At 41.2% G+C, this 18,849-nt stretch overlaps 1 protein-coding gene across 4 annotated transcripts in view; it reads left to right on the plus strand.

Annotated features, from left to right (window-relative positions):
- The window catches only part of TRIM37 (tripartite motif containing 37), a 129,764-nt gene that overhangs the window by 63,459 nt on the left and 47,456 nt on the right, over positions 1-18,849 (plus strand). For all 4 annotated transcript variants that reach the window (XM_026456738.1, XM_023204629.2, XM_023204630.2 and 1 more), the window contains 3 exons: positions 4,573-4,655; positions 14,073-14,267; positions 17,898-18,206. In XM_026456738.1, the coding sequence (XP_026312523.1) occupies positions 4,573-4,655; positions 14,073-14,267; positions 17,898-18,206 (587 nt within the window). The remainder of the gene's footprint in view (positions 1-4,572; positions 4,656-14,072; positions 14,268-17,897; positions 18,207-18,849) is intronic.

Raw genomic sequence — 18,849 nt, forward strand, 5'->3', positions numbered from 1 at the left:
ACCACTGCACTCCAGCCTGGGCGACAGAGCGAGACTATCTCAAAAAAAAAAAATTGTTTTTCATGACTAATACTTTTTGAGAAATATAGAGTGGTTTATTTTGTAGAAAGTCCCTCAGTTTGGATTAGTCTGAAGTTTCCTCATGATTAGATAGAGATTACACAGTTTTGGCAGGGATACTACGGAAATGATAATGTATCCTTTTCACTGCATCATATGGGAGTGGAGCATGATGTCAATATGTCCCATTACTTGTGGTTAATTTTGATCACTTGGTTGAGGTAGCATCCGCCAGATTTCTGCACTCCAAAATTACTACTTTTTCCTTTATGATTAATAAGTATCTTGTGTATGGGACTGTAAATATCGTATTTTTTTCCTACTTTTTCCTATAAATTTTGACACCCCTTGATGAGTGTTGCTTGGAAAAGGTTATTGTGTTGATTGCCAAGTGGTGTTTTTCTAATTCCATTATTTCTTATTCATTAGTTGCAATTTAAGGAAGAGCTTTCCCTTCTGCCCTATTGATGAACTAATTAATGACTATCATTAATGGGGATAAATTTTTTTTTTTGAGACGGAGTCTTGCTCTGTCACCCAGGCTGGCATGCAGTGTCACGATCTTGGCTCACTGCAACCTCCACCTCCTGGGTTCAAGTGATCCTTCCACCTCAGCCTCCTGAGTAGCAAGGATTACAGGCACGTACCACCACGCCTGGCTATTTTTTTGTATTTTTAGTGGAGACGGGATTTCACCACGTTGGCCAGGCTGGTCTTGAACTCCTGACTTCAGGTGATCTGCCCACCTCAGCCTCCCAAAGTGCTGCAATTACAGGTGTGAGCCACTGCGCCTGGCGATTTTTGGATTTTTAAACCAAGCTTGCCTTCCTGGGACACATCCCGCTTGGTCATAGTGTGTAATTTTTTTTTTTTTTTTTTGAGACAGAGTCTCGCACTGTCACCCAGGCTGAAGTGCAATGGCATGATCTCGGTTCACTGCAACCTCCGCCTCCCAGGTTCAAGCGATTCTCCTGTCTCAGCCTCCTGAGTAGCTGGGATTGTAGGCACCCACCACCACGCCTGGCTAATTTTTTGTATTTTTAGTAGAGACGAGGTTTCACTATGTTGGTGAGGCTGGTCTCAAACACCTGACCTCGTGATCCACTGTCTCGTCCTCCCAAAGTGCTGGAATTACAAGTGTGATCCACCTTGCCTGGCTATCCTTTTTTTTTTCTAATTTGAGACGGTGTCTGTCACCCAGGCTGGAGAGCAGTGGCGCGATATCCGCTCTCTGCAAGCTCCGCCTCCCGATTCACACCATTCTCCTGCCTCAGCCTCCCGAGTAGCTGGGACTACAGGCTCCCACCACCTGGCCTGGCTAAGTTTTTTTTGTATTTTTAATAGAGATGGGGTTTCACCGTGTTAGCCAGGATGGTCTCGATCTCCTGACCTCGTGATCCGCCTGCCTTGGCCTGCCAAAGTGCTGGGATTACAGGTGTGAGCCACCACACCCAGAAATTTTTTTTTTTTTCCTAAGAAAATCTTGCTTTGTGGCCAGGCTGGAGTACTGTGGCATGATTATAGCTCCTTGTAACCTTGAACTCTGGCCTCAAGTGATCACCTGCTTCAGCCTTCTTAGTAGCTAGGACTACTGGTGTGCATCATCACGCTTGGCTCATGATTCTTTTTATGTGTTGCTGGATTCTGTTTGCTAGTACAGTTGTCCCTCAGTATCCTTGCGGTATTGGTTCTAGGACTCCTCCTTGGATACTAAAATCTTAGGGTGCTCAAGTCTCTTAGATAAAATGGCAGAGTAGTTGCATATAACCTATACACATCCTCCCATATACTTTAAATCATTTCTAGATTACTTATAATACCTAATACAATATAAATGCTATCTTGTTATGCTCTATAGTATACAGAATAATGACAAGGGGAAAAAGTCTGTGCATGGCTTTATTTTGTTTTATATATTTTTTTTGAGATGGAGTTTCGCTCTTCTCGCCCAGGCTGGAGTGCAATGGCACAATCTCAGCTCACTGCAGCCTCCACCTCCCGAGTTCAAGCGGTTTTCCTGCCTCAGCCTGCTGAGTAGCTGGGATTATACACACCTGCCACCACGCCTGACTAATTTTTTGTATTTTTAGTAGAGACAGGGTTTTGCCATGTTGGCCAAGCTGGTTTCAAACTCCTGGTCTCAGGTGATCCACCTGCCTCGGCCTCCCAAAGTGCTGGGATTACAGACGTGAGCCCCCGCACCTGGCCAACTTTATTTTTTGAGACAGGGTCTTGCCCTGTCACCCAAGCTGGAGTGCAGTGGTGTTGTGATCACGGCTCACTGCAACCTCGACCTCCTGGGCTCAAGTGATCCTCCCACTTTGGTTTTCCAAGTAGCTAGGACTACAGGTGCATGCCAACACACCTGGCTAATTTTTTAATTTTTTGTAGAGATGGGGTCTCACTATGGCCTTACTATGTTGTTCTAGGCTGGCCCCGAACTCCTAGGCTCAAGCAGTCTCCAGCCTCGGCTTCCCCAAGTGCTGGGATTACAGACATGAACCACCGTACCAGGCCTTAAAAAATATATTTGATCCACAGTTGGTTGAATGCGCAGATGCAGAGCCCACAGATATAGAAGGCCAACTGTATTTTGTTGATGCTGTTAATAGTGTTGTATGTTTCTCTGAGTGTTGTATGTGTCTCTGCTTCTCCCTGTAGGCAAAATCTCTGAGCCAAAACTTTGAAGTTACAGTGAGGATAAAAGTATACCTCTCTTACTTTAGAAGCTGAGCTAACGGGATGTTGGGGACAGTAGCCTTAGTTCTTTCCTTTTCAGGCTTGGGACCTCCACCTTATGAATAAGCTGGGGCAGGGATGATCTGGGCCCCAGTATTCTCATCATGCTGCATCCAAGTAGAGCCTCTATTCCACAAGTGGGTCTCAGCAGAAGGGAGTCTCCACCTCTTGGCCGTGTGTGCCTGTACTATAGCATCAGCAATAGGTAGCTGGGGGCAGAATGAGAAATGGAGATAATCTTGCCACTCCCAGGAATATAGCCCTCCTCTTGGAAGCTCGGGAAGTGGGAGGCCTATGTTCTTCACTGCACCAATCTGGAGGGGAATTTCTGTAACGCCAGGTTAGGAAGCGGAGTGGTCTTGGTTCAAATCCTGCGGATACCCACTTGTCTTACCCAGGTTTTATAGATTTTTTGAGTAGATGTTTCTTCATTTGCTGTATACCCTTGGGACCATTTCCAGAGTCGTTAAGTGGTTGTTTTTAAAATAATTGTCACCAGTTTGACTAACGAGCAGATCTACAGAGCTCCTTACATTGTCAAGCTGGATGCTTATCTTGAGATTTCCTTAAATATCCAAGACTGTCATTGATTGGTACTGTTTCAAATAGTACTTTGTTGTTTAAAATAAAGTAATAGTGTTTTTTAATGTGAGAGACTTTGTATGGCCTAGTCAATACCCTCTTTTCTGAAATTTTATTTTTGGAAAAATAGTATTTAGTCATATACAGTAATTTGGGCCTTTGTTTTTGGATGTTAAAATGTAGTATTTTAAGCCTAATTTATTACCATTAAGCTACCAGTTCTCTGAAGCTATAATTTCTTCTCACAGTGGTTCTTAGATTTATTAGTGTTTCATTTATTTCTTTTTTTGCCTGACACAGTTCTTTTTTTTTAATTTTCCTTTCCTTTCCTGTCCTGTCCTGTCCTGTCCTTCTTGAGACAGAGTCTCGCTCTGTTGCCCAGGCTGGAGTGCGGTAGTGCAATCTTGGCTCACTGCAACCTCCACCTCCCAGGTTCAACCGATTCTCCTGCCTCAGCCTCCTGAGGAGCTGGGATTACAGACGCCCACCACAACACCCAGCTAATTTTTGTATTTTTAGGAGAGACAGGGTTTTGCCATGTTGGCCAGGCTGGTCTCGAAATCCTGACCTCAGGTGATCCGCCCACCTTAGCCTCCCAAAGTGCTGGGATTTCAGGTGTGAGCCACTGCACCTGGCCTTGATATATTTTTTTTTAATTCCTTTTTTTCTTAGCTTTGTAAGAAGAACTGGCTGATTTTTTTTTTTCCTTTTTTTTTTTGAGATAGAGTCTCGCTCTGTCGCCCAGGCTGGAGTGCAGTGGCGCAATCTTGGCTCACTGCAAGCTCTGCCTCCTGGGTTCACGCCATTCTCCTGATTCAGCCTCCTGAGTAGCTGGGACTACAGGTGTCCGCCACCAAGCCCAGCTAATTTTTAGTATATTTAGTAGAGACGGAAATTTCACTGTGTTAGCCAGGATGGTCTCGATCTCCTGACCTTGTGATCCGCCCGCCTCAGCCTCCCAAAGTGCTGGGATTATAGGCGTGAGCCACCGTGCCTGGCCGATATTTTTTGAAGGTTGTTTAAACAATAATATTACCACTACTTAAATTTGGATAATGACAAATAATCTTTCTCCTTTTTGTATTTAGAAATATTTTATTTCACAGAAAAATCTGCATATCAAATTTGTTGAGGTGTGAAAAACGTTTATTGTATCGCTCTATATGAGTGATGGATTTTGTATATTCTTAGGTCTGGAGAAAATGATGTGGAATATAACAACATGGAATTAGAAGAGGGAGAACTCATGGAAGATGCAGCTGCAGGACCTGCAGGTAATGAGGTCACCCACTGCCTCCAAGGCATTCTATTTTCTCCCTGCTCTTCTCTGACCGTATTATATTTTAAATAGGTGGTAGCCACTGCTTGTACATGGTTCGTGGTGTTGGAAGTGCTATATCTTGTAATATGGATTTTTTAGAGTTTATTACTGAAGATACTTAATAATAATAGCTACCATTTGAAAAATGTTCTTGTGTACCAGGCACTGTGAGAAGCACTTTATATACCTTATATTAATAAAATTCTGGTGGTACATTCACTGATGAATAGAGAAATTACAGCAACTTGCCAACTTTTAGCAATTTAGTAAATGAGAGTAATTGAATCCCCAGTTTTGTCTGTATCTCATGCTTATATTTTATACTGTTCTTCCTGATATAAAGTCTTATTTGTATATCTTCCTGGACTATGGAATGATCTCAATGGAATAATTGACTCTTAGACTTACAAAGGATCTTAAAGAGCTCATTTTATGGTTTTTAGTTGCCTGGTCATATAGCTGGTTGTTAGTACAACCAGACTAGAACTCCAGATTGTCCTGGGTTTGTGGACCCAGCATTTTTCTCCCAAACTACACTGCTTCTCCTGGGAGGAACTGACTTATATAATGAGTACTTTTTTGTGTGTTCTCAGATCTATTTAATTAAGTAGTGAATCTTGGCTAGAGTAATTAAAAGTTAGCTTTCTACTGTTTCTGTTTTACCCATGTTCTCCTCAGTGTGAACACTGGCATATTCTTGTTTTGTTTTGTTTTGTTTTGTTTTTTTGAGACGGGGTCTCGCTCTGTTGCCCAGGCTGGAGTACAGTGGTGCGATCTTGGCTCACTGCAATCTCCGCCTCCCAGGCTCACGCCATTCTCCTGCCTCAGCCTCCGGAGTAGCTAGGACTACAGGCACCCGCCACCACGCCCAGAGAACTTTTTGTATTTTTAGTGAAGACGAGGTTTCACCGTGTTAGCCAGGATGGTCTCGATCTCCTGACCTCGTGATCCGCCCACCTTGGCCTCCCAAAGTGCTGGGATTACAGGCATGAGCCACTGCGCCTGGCCGACACTGGCATACTCTTAATATGCTTGGATAACTAAAGACTTCTTAAATACTAGTCCTCACCATTTCAACTCCAACCTAAGCCCTATATTCTTTCTACTCCTGACTTTAATCCTGGGTAATCGTATCCACACCTGTATTTCAGTTACTATCTATATGCTGATCGCTCTTCAAGTTCTTTTTTTAGCCTTTGTCTTTCCAGTAATTTCCAAACCCATGTCTTGGTGTGACTCAGCACCTCCCAAACACAAATTACTGTCTTTTCATCTGCCAGCCTGCCTGTCAGCAGTAGCTACCCTGACTGATAGTGCTACACATTCTTTACTTCTTCCTCTCCCTAAAAGTTTACCTTTAATGTATTACCAAGATCTGTTGGTTCTGTCTCCTAAATCGTGCGTAAATTCATTTGATACTCCCGCTCCTTTGCCATTCCTAGTCTAGGCCTCTGTCTTTCACAACAGCCTTTCACCTGGGTTCTTTGTATTTATTATTGTTCCCTTCTGTTTTTACAGCACGAATCCATTTTTATAGCATGGATTCAGAATAAGGGTGTTTTTTTCTTTCTGATTAATATCTAATTGTGTTACTTCTCTGCCAGGCTTGGTGACTCACACCTGTAATCTCAGCACTTTGGGAGGCTGATGTGAGTGCATCGCTTGAGTCCAGGAGTTTGAGACCAGCCTGGGCAACGTGGTGAAACCCTGTCTCTACAAAAAATACAACAAAATTAGCCAGATGTAGTGGCAAAATTGCTGCCTGTAGTCCCAGCTATTTGGGAGGCTGAGGTGGGAGGATCACCTGAGCCAGAAATCGGAGCCTGCAGTAAGCTGAGATAGCACCACTATACTCCAGCCTAGGCAACAGAGTGAGACCCTGTCTCAGAAAAAGAAATAAAAATAATGAAAAATAATATTTAATCATGTTATTTCTCTACTTAAAAACTCTTTAAGGATTATATGTATTATAGGATAAAGTCCAAACTTGTTAACATGGCACATAAATTCCTTTATGTCTGGATTCCTGTTTGTTTCCTTAGTCTTACTTCTCTCATTCCTCTGTGTCATTCTTTAGTCAGGAGGAACTTCAAAGAATCACAAGATCTACAAATTTAGAGAGAAAGCTTTAATTCTTATAAAGACTGGCCATCCTGACAAGCTGTGAAGTATAGCCTCTGGCAAAGACTAAAAGCAGGCACTTTGCAGGAGGGAAGGGTAACATAGGAATTGATACTGAATAAGTTGGCCAAGTACGACTAAATGGATTCAACAGGGTATAGGAGGAGCTATGAATATCATGAAGAGGGGAACACATGCATGCATAGTAGACAAACATGCATGTTACATGCATTTCGTGTTTACTTTGGACTGGGGACTGAACATTTAAATGCATTACAATTAGGCCCTGTTGTCAAAAGGTAAAACCAACGACACGAAGGCACTCAATGCTCAACCTCTGTATACGGGCCAGAATCAGTCCATGGTTGGCGACTCTTAATAGGAGAAAGTTGCTGAAATCAGTCTTTTGTCCAATGAAAGCTCTGTAGTTATGGCTTGTAGAACAGGGAGTGAGTCAGTCAGCATCTGGCAGTCAGTAAGCTGCAATTGTTTCAACATTGCTTATCTTGAGGCCAGCGCTTGCTTAGCTTCTAGAAAAAAGAAGAAACCCTGTTTGCAGTTAGAATGTAGTTTATTCTTTAAGTATAGGGAGCATGTGACTTAATCCTTGTCTGGCATAGCATTAGGTCTTACTGATTGACTGACTTTTCAGCTTTGTGTGTTTTCTTTTAGTTAGGTCCATTCTTTCCTTTCTTAAACTGTGTGGTAGGGATATTCTTGTATATAACATTTATATACACTTAGGGTAAAGAAGAGTTTACGTTTTTGAATTATATATTCATCAAATATTTACTGAGCACTTGAACTGTGTACAGTTTTACTATTTAGAGATACAATTATGAAAATATTGAATAACAAGATATCCCTGTTCTTAATGGAGCCTGTGTTATAATTCTGAATGTTCTTTAGTAATTCAGGCACTATATTCTAGATGTTGAAGACATAATAATCAACCAGTTTATTTTTATTATATGCTTTGGGAAATTTATATATTTGGCACAAATTTGTTAAATATCATGCCTACCTGGAAAATACAACACAAAGTAATTTATAACCTAAAGGTGAGTGGATTTATGAACAATTAGCTAGAATATGACAGTATACATACAAAAGAATTCCAGATTACTTAAATACTCCCTCCTCAAGGAGATGAAATATAACTTCTACTCCTTAAATGTAGGCTATGCTTAATTACTTGCTTCTGAAGAGTACAGTTTCAAAAGGGGGAAACAGGCTGGGCGCGGTGGCTCAAGCCTGTAATCCCAGCACTTTGGGAGGCCGAGACAGGCGGATCACGAGGTCAGGAGATCGAGACCATCCTGGCTAACACGGTGAAACCCCGTCTCTACTAAAAATACAAAAACTAGCTGGGCGAGGTGGCGGGCGCCTGTAGTCTCAGCTACTCGGGAGGCTGAGGCAGGAGAATGGCGTAAACCCGGGAGGCGGAGCTTGCAGTTAGCTGAGATCCGGCCACTGCACTCCAGTCTGGGCGACAGAGCAAGACTCCACCTCAAAAAAAAAAAAAAAAAAAAAAAAACAAAAGGGGGAAACAACTTCAAAGTAGAGAAACTTGGCAAACATTACCTACCCAGGTGATTAAATTTAGTATTGTAAGTGATAGGTCATGTTGATAGCATGTTGATAGCATGTTGATAGTATTTTAAGTGATAAGTCATGTTGATATGTTGAGAATGGTACTTTATATCTGTAGTATCTTCCCTCTCTAAAAACCCACAGGCAATCTAATCACGAGGGAAAAAGTCGTACCCTTAATTGAGGAACATTCTACAAAATATTTGACCTACTTTTCAGATATAAAGAAAACCTGAGAGACTGTCATAGACCAGAAGAGTCTAAAAAGACAGGAGCAACTAAATGTATTTCAATACTCTAGGTGAGACTCTGAACAGAAAAAGAACATTAGGGGAAAACTACTAAAATCTCAATAGGATTTAGTTAATAATATATCAGTATTGGTTCATTAGTTGTCACAAATATACCATAGTAATGAAAGGTATTAACATTGGGGAAATTGGGTCTAGGTTTTACAGAAACTGTCTGTATTTTTACCTTTCCTGTAAACCTAAAACTATACTCAAATAAAAAGCTTTTTTTTTTTCTTTTGAGATGGTGTCTCGCTCCGTAGCCCAGGCTGGAGTGCAGTGGCATGATCTTGGCTCACTGCAAGCTCTGCCTCCCGAGTTCACACCATTCTGCTGCCTCAGCCTCCCGAGTAGCTGGGACTACAGGCGCCCGCCACGACGCCCAGCTAATTTTTTGTATTTTTAGCAGAGACGGGGTTTCACTGTGTTAGCCAAAATGGTCTTGATCTCCTGACCTCGTGATCTGCCCTCCTCGACCTTCCAAAGTACTGGGATTCCAGGCGTGAGCCACCACGCCCGGCCAATAAAAAGCTTTTTAAACCAAGGCAATAAAAAAGCTAGATCGGGGTGACAGTGGGCAGCGTGTGGAAATGCTTTTTTGTTATATGCTTATTATGAAGGTCCATTTCAAGCCTCGAATGGTTTATGTGTTTTTTGTTTTTTGAGACAGAGTCTTGCTCTGTTGCCCAGGGTGGAGTGCAATGGCATGATCTCGGCTCACTGCAACCTCTGCCTCCCGGGTTCAGGCCATTCTCCTACCTCAGCCTACCAGATAGCTGGGACTACAGGCATGCATCACCATTCCCAGCTAACTTTTTTATATTTTTAGTAGAGATGGGGTTTCACCATGCTGGCCAGCTGGTCTCAAACTCCTGACCTCAAGTGATCCACCCACCTCTGCCTCCCAAAGCGCTGGGATTACAGATGTGAGCCACTGTGCCAGGCCTGGTTAATGTTTTAGAACTACACAATTGACTAAAAAGTTATGTCATCTACAGAATTACGATGTTATGTTATGCGTTAAAAAGGAGATGGTTGGGCTTATATAAAAGCTAGGTATAAAGTTAAATGTTTACTTAATAATCTCATTTTATAGACCATATTAAGGAGATAGCTTGAAACAAGAAAGATTTATTGACTCAAGTGGCTGTAGTCCTGGCTACTTGGGAGACTGGCAAGAGGATCGCTTGAGCCTAGGAGTTCGAGGGTACAGTGAGCCATGATTGCACCACCGTACTCCAGCGTGGGTGACAGAGCAAGACCCTGTCTCTTAACACACACACACACGTGCACACACACACACAACCAGCAAATACAAACTGAATTTTTCCTACTCACTGGATTCAGTGAGCCAGTAATCTGGATTAGAATATTTACAACCTTTTCAGCACAAATTGTTTTTAACATAAATTATCTTTCACTTAAATTCAAATAACTGAATAAACTAAAAGCAGTTCTCATAAGAAGTCGTCTGCAGATGCCACCACACCCAACTAATTATTTTTTGTAGAGACGGAGTCGTTCTCTCTTGCCCTGGCTGGTCTCCAACTCCCGGCCTCAATTAATCCTCGTGCCTCAGCCTCCCAAAGTGTTGGGATTACAGGCGTGAGCTATTGCACCTGGCCCACAGATGTTAGAAAAATGAATGAGCATAATTTTTAAATGAAAATCCAGCACTGATCATTACAAGATTTTGTGATTGTAGATATCAGTATGTAATTTATAACAAAATAAAGGATGTGAAAATGTAGAATATTCTGGAAAGGTAGTTTAGGACTAGACTGTAATAGGGCCTTGAGTGTCATGATAATGCATACAGGCAGTATGCTGTAATGAACTCAAGTATATCAGTGTGACATTTTAGCAAGATTCATATCGCTTGGCACAAATGGAGAAGAACCTGTCACTGATCCGTTTGTCTTTTTATGAGGCTTTTTTTTTTTCTATGTGAACTTCAGAAGCATAGTTTTTTTTTTTGGTTTTTTTTTTTTTTTGAATCTTGCTCTGTCACCCAAGCTGGAATGCAGTGGCGTGATCTCAGCTCACTGCAACTTCTGCCTCCCGGGTTCAAGCAGTTCTACCCCAGCCTCCCAAGTAACTGGGATTACAGGCGCCCTCAACCACGGCTGGCTAATTTTTGTATTTTTAGTAGAGATGGGGTTTCACCATCGTGGCCAGTCTGGTCTTGAACTCCTGACCTCGTGATCCACCTGCCTCGGCCTCTGAAAGTGCTGGGATTACAGGCATGAGCCGCTGTGCCTGGCTGCATAGCTTTATTCTTAATAGCCAAAAGCTAGAAGCAACCCAAATTGTTTTCCAATAGAATAGAGAAATAAATTGGATATATTCATAAACTGATGCTGCACAGTAGTAATGAAAATGAGGCAGTGGCTCATGCCTGTAATCCCAGCACTTTGGGAGGCTGAGTCATGTGGGTCACTTGAGGCCAGGAGTTCAAGACCAGCCTGGCCAATATGGCAAAACCTGATTTCTACTAAAAATAGAAAAAATTAGCTGGGTGAAATGACGCATGCCTGTAATCCCAGCTACTTGGGAGGCTGAGGCATAAGATTCATTTGAACCTGGGAGGTGGAAGTTGCGATGAGCCAAGATTGCACCACTGTATTCCAGCCTGGGTGACAAAGCAAGACTCTGTCTCAAAAAAAAAAAAGAAAAGAAAAGAAAAATATTTAAAAAGAATATTAAAAATCTTTTTTAAGAAAATGAATAAGCTACTCCTATATACAGCCATATAGATGAATCTCATGAATAATGTTGACCAAAGAAGAACGTAAGCGCATACTCTGTTACTACTTTTACATAAATACAAACAGGCAAAACCAATCTGTAATTTAAGTTAGGATGAAGATTACTTTTGTAGAGTAGGAGTAGTGAGCAATTTTAGGAGGCATAGGAGGGGGTTCTGGGGTACTGATGATCTATTTCTTCATCTGGGTGTGATCACTTTGTGAGTATTCATTGGGCTGTACATTTATATATGAGACACACAGAATAGCTTGGAAAGAGAGAAACTGAAATCGATGCCAACCCAAAGTCTTTGATGCCTGTGGGGAAATGTGATAGTGGGTAGAAAGGTGAGAACATAGGCCGGGCACGCTGGCTCCTGCCTGTAATCCCAGCACTTTGGGAGGCCGAGGCGGGCTGATCACCTGAGGTCGGGAGTTCTAAGACCAGGCTGACCAACATGGAGAAACCCCCATCTCTACTAAAAATACAAAATTAGCCGGGCATGGTTCCGCATGCCTGTAATCCCAGCTACGAGGGAGGCTGAGGCAGGAGAATCACTTGAACCTGGGAGGCGAGACTGCGTCTCAAAAAAAAAAAAAAAGAGAAAGGTGGGAACATTTGAAAGGGGAGTAACCAAAGGTCATACCCACAGGGGGAATAAAAAAGTTATCTTTCAGTGGTGAGAATAATGGCCTGAAAAAGCAGTGAGAAACAGGAGACGCTGCTTTCTCTATCGTAAGTGCATTTAACATGGAAGAATGAGCAACTTCCATTTTTAAAGGAGAACCAGATATTAGGGCAGTAAACTCCATTCACTGGGCTACTGGGCTTACTATACGTAAGAATAGTCTGACTAGCTTTTTGGGAATAAGTCCTGGATCTCACGCTCGTATCCTTTTTTTTTTTTTTTTGAGATGGAGACTCACTCTATCACTCACACTAGAGTGCAGTGGTGTGATCTTGGCTCACTGTAACCTCTGCCTCTCAGGTTCAAGCAATTCTCCTGCCTCAGCCTCCCGAGTAGCTGGGATTACAGGTGCCTGCCACCACACCTGGCTATTTTTTTGTATTTTTAGTGGAGATGGGGTTTCTCCATGTTGGCAAGGCTGGTCTCGAACTCCTGACCTCAGGTGATCCACACACCTCAGCCTCCCAAAGTGCTGGGATAACAGGCGTGAGCCATTGCACCCAGCCTCTTACCCCCAGTGTTCTTATTCAGTATATCTAGGATGTAATTTTAAAAACTCCTTCAGCTGACTGACATACAACCCAATTTGGGAATTCCTTAGTAAAAGAAAACAGTTTTCAGCTGGGTGCGGTGACTCACGCCTGTAATCCCAGCACTTTGGGAGGCTGAGGCAGGTGGATCACTAGGTCAGGAGATCCAGACCATCCGTGAAACCCCATCTCTACTGAAAATACAAAAATTAGCCGGGCGTGGTGGCGCATGTCTGTAGTCTCCGCCACGGGAGTCTGAGGCAGGAGAATCGCTTGAACTCGGGAGGCGGAGGTTGCTGTGAGCGGAGATTGGGCTACTGCACTCCAACCTGGACAACAGTGAGACTGTATCTCAAAAAAAAACGATGTGTTTTGTTTTTGTTTTTGTTCAATGTGAAGGGGAAATTGTTTTCTGTTATTTAATAGGAATTGCAGTGTTTACGGAGGCTGGGAAGAAAAACTGTCAGTGAGATAATAATCCTTAGAAGAGGAGGTAGAAGTGGGAGACAGAACATGAGGATGTGAAAAGCATAAATTATTAATTGGCTTGAAGCTTCTGAATAATGGAGCTTTCCTCCTAAGTTATATCCTTCTGAATCTCTCTGAAATACTCATGGGTAGTCAGAACCTGACTTTTTAATATTTTATATTATCTACTTTCCTACATGTAGCATTTTTTAAAAATGTTCTCTTTAGAATATATTTAAACAGCTTTATTGAAGAAGGTCAGTTTTAAGCAACATTTCCATACCTGGTATTTGCTATGCATTATAACTAGGTGCTAGAGAAAAGTCAGATGCTTTTCTTGGCTTAAAGAGCATAGTCCAGTATAGGGGTATAGGCATAATATCTGCTTACAGATGTCTGTAATATGCATCAGTCATTAACATGATAGTCTGAAAACTTCAAATTGTACCCCATTATTTAATCAAAGTGGAAAAAGTCTACCAAACCGTCATGACCTGTACATTTTGCTGTCCTGAGACTTGGAGGAGATTCCTATTTTGGTGTCTAATACTCTGTAATCTGTTATAGTATGGGAATTTGTCTTCTTTTGTCTAAAACCAGGTGGTCACGGGATATAATCTCCTCCTCACCCTCACCCCTCATCCCTCCGATTGTACACATTGTCATCTGTTTTTTTCTAGGGCTCGGGATGGGGTTGGTGCTTGCTTCTGAATTCTAAGTACTAATGAGGCCACCACTCAATCACTGTGCTAGTGTACAACTCTCTGGCCGTCTGGGTCCTTCTTTCTGCTTCTTATCATGAACCTGAACTCCTAAGAGACAGGGTCCATAGACAAGTATTCGTATAATGTTAACCAGTTCATTTTTTCATTTCAATATAGCTAAATTTGTGCAGATATGTATATCATACATTTTCTACACCTCTTTTGCAGGTAGTAGCCATGGCTATGTGGGTTCCAGTAGTAGAATATCAAGAAGAACACATTTATGCTCTGCTGCTACCAGTAGTTTACTAGACATTGATCCATTAATTTTAATACATTTGTTGGACCTTAAGGACCGGAGCAGTGTAGAAAATTTGTGGGGCTTACAACCTCGCCCACCTGCTTCACCTCTGCAGCCCACAGGTAAAATAATACCAGTGATAATTTCCTTTTTCTGTGGCTGTCTAAAAGAACTTTTGGATTTTCATTTAAATATTTCAGCTATGTGTGGAACATGGTATATTTCTGTGTTTTTCATTGTGTACCCTAAAAATGACATTTATATCAACCAAATTAATTTTTAAATTACTGTTCAAAGGTGATTTGTGCAAAAACAAAGTAAAAATGCCCACAAGAAGGTTTTTTATGATTTTGCTACTCAGATTTTGCCTGATAGTTTGATCCATATGAAATACAGTTATCTTCTTTGTGAATGGACTTTTTTTGGTCAGGCTTCATGAATTCCCTTACTTCCAAGTGGAACTGTATCTAAATTGAACATAGAAAAAGGTGACTTACTCATTCTTCGATGTTCAATAGCTTAAAAATGTACACCAGTTGGCAGCAATGCTTTCTGTGCAAAGGTTATTTGTTAAATAGAAATTACATTTGTGTTACTATAATAAAGTGGAGATTTGTATAGTCAAACATGGGCTTTTTAAAACTCAGGGATAGAGTCATTTTGGACAACTAAGGATTTGCCTTTAAAAACTACATTTTAAAAACCATTTTTGTTGGAATGCTTTCAAAAGTATATTCAGTATATTCAAAAATATATGACAAATATTTTTCTACCTTCTTAAACAATAGTATTATATACATCAGATCAATGATTTAGAACTCTGATTTTGATGCAGCTTTAAGACAAGAGAACTCATTTTTCAATCTAAGTCCAAGGCAGAACCTCTGTGTAAGTAACAGAAATAGAGCTCCTCTACTGGTGTAGGGACGTGGAGCCCAGATTATTTAGGCTTCTTCATTCCTAGGAGCCAGATATACTTCCTGAAAGTCTGGATCCTCAGTTTAAAAGACTGTCTTCAGGTTATGAAACAGTTGCCTTTTACGTGTGCACCAAGTATGCTTTATATAAAGTTTTACTTAAATGACAAGTGTTGTTTGCAAAGGCCCAGTGAAACAGACAGGTTCTGATTCCGTAGGTGGATATGTAAGTTGGTTTAACCTTTTTGAAGGACAATTATTGCAGTATTAAAATACCTATATGCTTTAAACCTGGAATTTCACTTTGAGGAGTATATTCCAAAGAGAAAACAATCAGATGTTTAAAAATATTCAACAATACAGTTGTAGCTGAATAAATTACAGCATAACCATACAATGGTATATTTTATAGACAGGTAAAATCATGTTTTTGAAAATATTCAGTCTCATTGGGAAAAATGCAAACTAAACAGTAAGATTTCTTTTTAAAACTAGTTTTCGGCCAGGCACAGTGGCTCACGCCTGTAATCCCAGCACTTTGGGAGGCCAGGGTGGGCAGATCACGAGATCAGGAGATCGAGACCATCCTGGCTAACCCGGTGAAACCCTGTCTCTACCAAGGACACAGAAAATTAGCCAGGCGTTGTGGCAGGCACCTGTAGTCCCAGCTACTCAGCAGGAGAATGGAGTGAACCCGGGAGGCGGAGGTTGCAGTGAGTCGAGATCGCACCACTGCACTCCAGCCTGGGTGACAGATACAGGCTCTGTCTCAAAAAAAAAAAAAAAAAAAACTAGTTTTCTGTGTAGAAATAATACAAATGAGGTTATCTGAATTTCAAACATAGATAATAAAATGCTGATGATAATGAGGGTGGGGAAAATAGTAGAAAGAAAAAGCAAGTTTTGGATTTAAACATCTTGAGTTGGGCATAACAGTGTGACATCAAATTAGAGAGGACCAGTAGACAGCTAAAAATTAAGAACTGGGGCTAGGTGCAGTGGCTCACTCCTGTAATCTCAGCACTTTGGGAGGCTGAGGCTGGTGGATCACCTGAGGTCAGGAGTTTGAGACCAGCCTGGCCAACATGGTGAAACCCTGTCTCTACTAAAAATACAAAAAATTTGCCCGCCATTGTGGCAGGTGCCTGTAATCCCAGCTACTTAGGAGACTGAGGCAGGAAAATGGCTTGAACCTGGGAGTCGGAGGTTGCAGTAAGCCGAGATTGCACCGTTGCACTCCAGCTTGGGCAACAAGAGTGAAACTCCATCTCAAAAAAAAAAACAAAAAAACAAAAAAAACTGGAATACAGACAGTTATTTTTCTGGAGGTGATACTGGATAATTAAAACCAAGGGTGTGAGATTGCAAAAGAATTTTGAGAATATTTTAAAAGAAGAGAGCCAGGAACATAATCCTGATGAACATCTGTTTTTACTGAGTGTGAGGAAGATGACCCAGATAAAGAGCTTTTAGAAAGGAGAAAAACCAAGAGAAACACTCATGGAAGCCAAACAAAAATACCTTTCAGTGAAGGGATGTTAGTAAGCTAGTGTGCAGAAAGGTAGGACTTTCGTTTTATTGAAAAGGCTTGCTTGGGTCCTTTTTTGTTTGTTTGCTTGTTTTTTTGCTGTTGTTGTTTTTGAGACAGAGTCTCACTCTGTTGCCCAGGCTGGAGTGCAATGGCAGGATTTCAGCTCACTGCAACCTCCGTTTCATGGGTTCAGGTGATTCTCGTACCTCAGCCACCTGAGTAGCTGGGATTACAGGCGTGAATCCCTGTAATCCCAGCTAATCTTTTGTAGAGACAGGTTTCACCATGTTGGCCAGGCTTGTCTCAAAACTCCTGAGCTCAAGTGATCCACCTGCTTCGGCCTCCCAGAGTGTGCTGGGATTACAGGCATGAGCCACTGCACCTGGCCTGCTTAGGTTTTGATGTTTATTTTTTTCTGTGTATTTATTTCAACACATGTTTAGTGAACATTTGTCAGATTAACTTCAAATTCATGTTCTTAACCATGTAAAGGAGTATTAAAAGGTATCAGGTAATCTAGTTGAACCAGATTTTAAGGTACATACAGTGGTAAGTAGAACTAGAAAGTCATGTTGGGTCCATTCTATGAAAAGACTTACATGCTAGCCAGAGGAATTTATTCATAGTAGGCATGAAGAGCCATTGTTTTATTTTAGAAGTGGTTAGATTCAGACTGTATTTCAGAAAGCTGACAATTCTGAGAAAATTATCAGAAATGGAAGTTCAGTCAGGTTATTGCCGAGCCTAGCTAATCAAAAAAATTTTTTTTGTACGGATAGGGTGTCACTATGCTCCCCAGGCTGATGTTGAACTTCTGACCTCAAGCAATTCTCTCACCTCAGTCTCCTGAAGTGCTGGGATTATAGGCGTAAGCCACTGCGCCTGGCCGGCAATACGTATTTTAAATATAGTGTTATATATGGCAGATTTAACAAAGTATTTGGCTTCTAGATTTTCTTTGTCGTTTTTTTCAGTTATAAACATAATAAAAGCTCTGCAGAAAGTTTTAGAAAAGTGGAGAAGTTTAAAGAAGAAAGCACAAGGCAGTGGGGCTGCTTTTAAACTTTTAGAATTAAATGTGTAATTCAAATTTGAGTATGATGTGACTCAGATTCTAACTGAAGGTGTGAATAAGTTAGGATTCTTTATCTTTATTTTCATTAACGGAATTTAGTGCATGTTTTATTGTTGATATCAAGTAAAGCGCCCTAGCTTATTTTACACAGCAAATTTGCATATATTCATGTACAAATGATTTCATGAATATTAACGTTTGTTAACATGACTTGTCAATTTCTCCGAAGCATCATATTCTCGAAAAGATAAAGACCAAAGGAAGCAGCAGGCAATGTGGCGAGTGCCCTCTGATTTAAAGATGCTAAAAAGACTCAAAACTCAAATGGCTGAAGTTCGATGTATGAAAACTGATATAAAGAATACACTTTCAGAAATAAAAAGCAGCATTGCCACTTCTGGAGACATGCAGACAAGCCTTTTTTCTGCTGACCAGGCAGCTCTGTCTGCATGTGGAACTGGAAACTCTGGCAGATTACAGGATTTGGGAATGGAACTCCTGGCAGAGTCATCCGTTGCCAATTGTTACATACGAAACTGTAAGTAATATATTCCTAGTGTCATTTCTCCACATGTTATTTGGGAAACTAGATGACTGTTTTTTTCAAAAGAATAATATTTAAATACCTCTATTCCAGTGAATTAAGACTACAAATACATGTGACTTTTTTCCTCATCCGAAATTGATTCTGTATATTTTTACTATATAGTAGAGCTAACATTTCTTGACTGCTTACTCTGTATTTGGCAATCAACACGACAAAATTCTTAACATCATAGATCTTGTATTCTAGTAATGGGAATCAGACATTAAAATGTGTAAACAAATCAAGATCATTTCAGTGGGTAAAAGGTGCTGTGAAGGAAACAACCGAGGAGTGGGATGGGAGGAGCAGATGAGACATGTTCTATTGGGGTAGTCAGAGAAAGTCTCTGTGAGGAGGCAGCCCTTGACCTGACACCTGAAGGTTAGGAAGGTGGCAGCTATTTAGAGATCTAAGGCAAGCAGTGTTCTGGGTAAACAGAACGGAAAATGCAGAGTCACTGATACGGTATTTATTTTGCGTATTTGAAGGATTGAAGGAAAACCAGTATGACAAAGAAAGCAGAGAGAGGAGACTAGCAGGAGATGAAGTCAGAGAGAGGTAGGCAGAATTTAGATCAGGGAGAGTCTTGTAAAAC

This window comes from Piliocolobus tephrosceles, chromosome 16, assembly GCF_002776525.5.
Source record: "Piliocolobus tephrosceles isolate RC106 chromosome 16, ASM277652v3, whole genome shotgun sequence".
NCBI lineage: Eukaryota > Metazoa > Chordata > Mammalia > Primates > Cercopithecidae > Piliocolobus > Piliocolobus tephrosceles.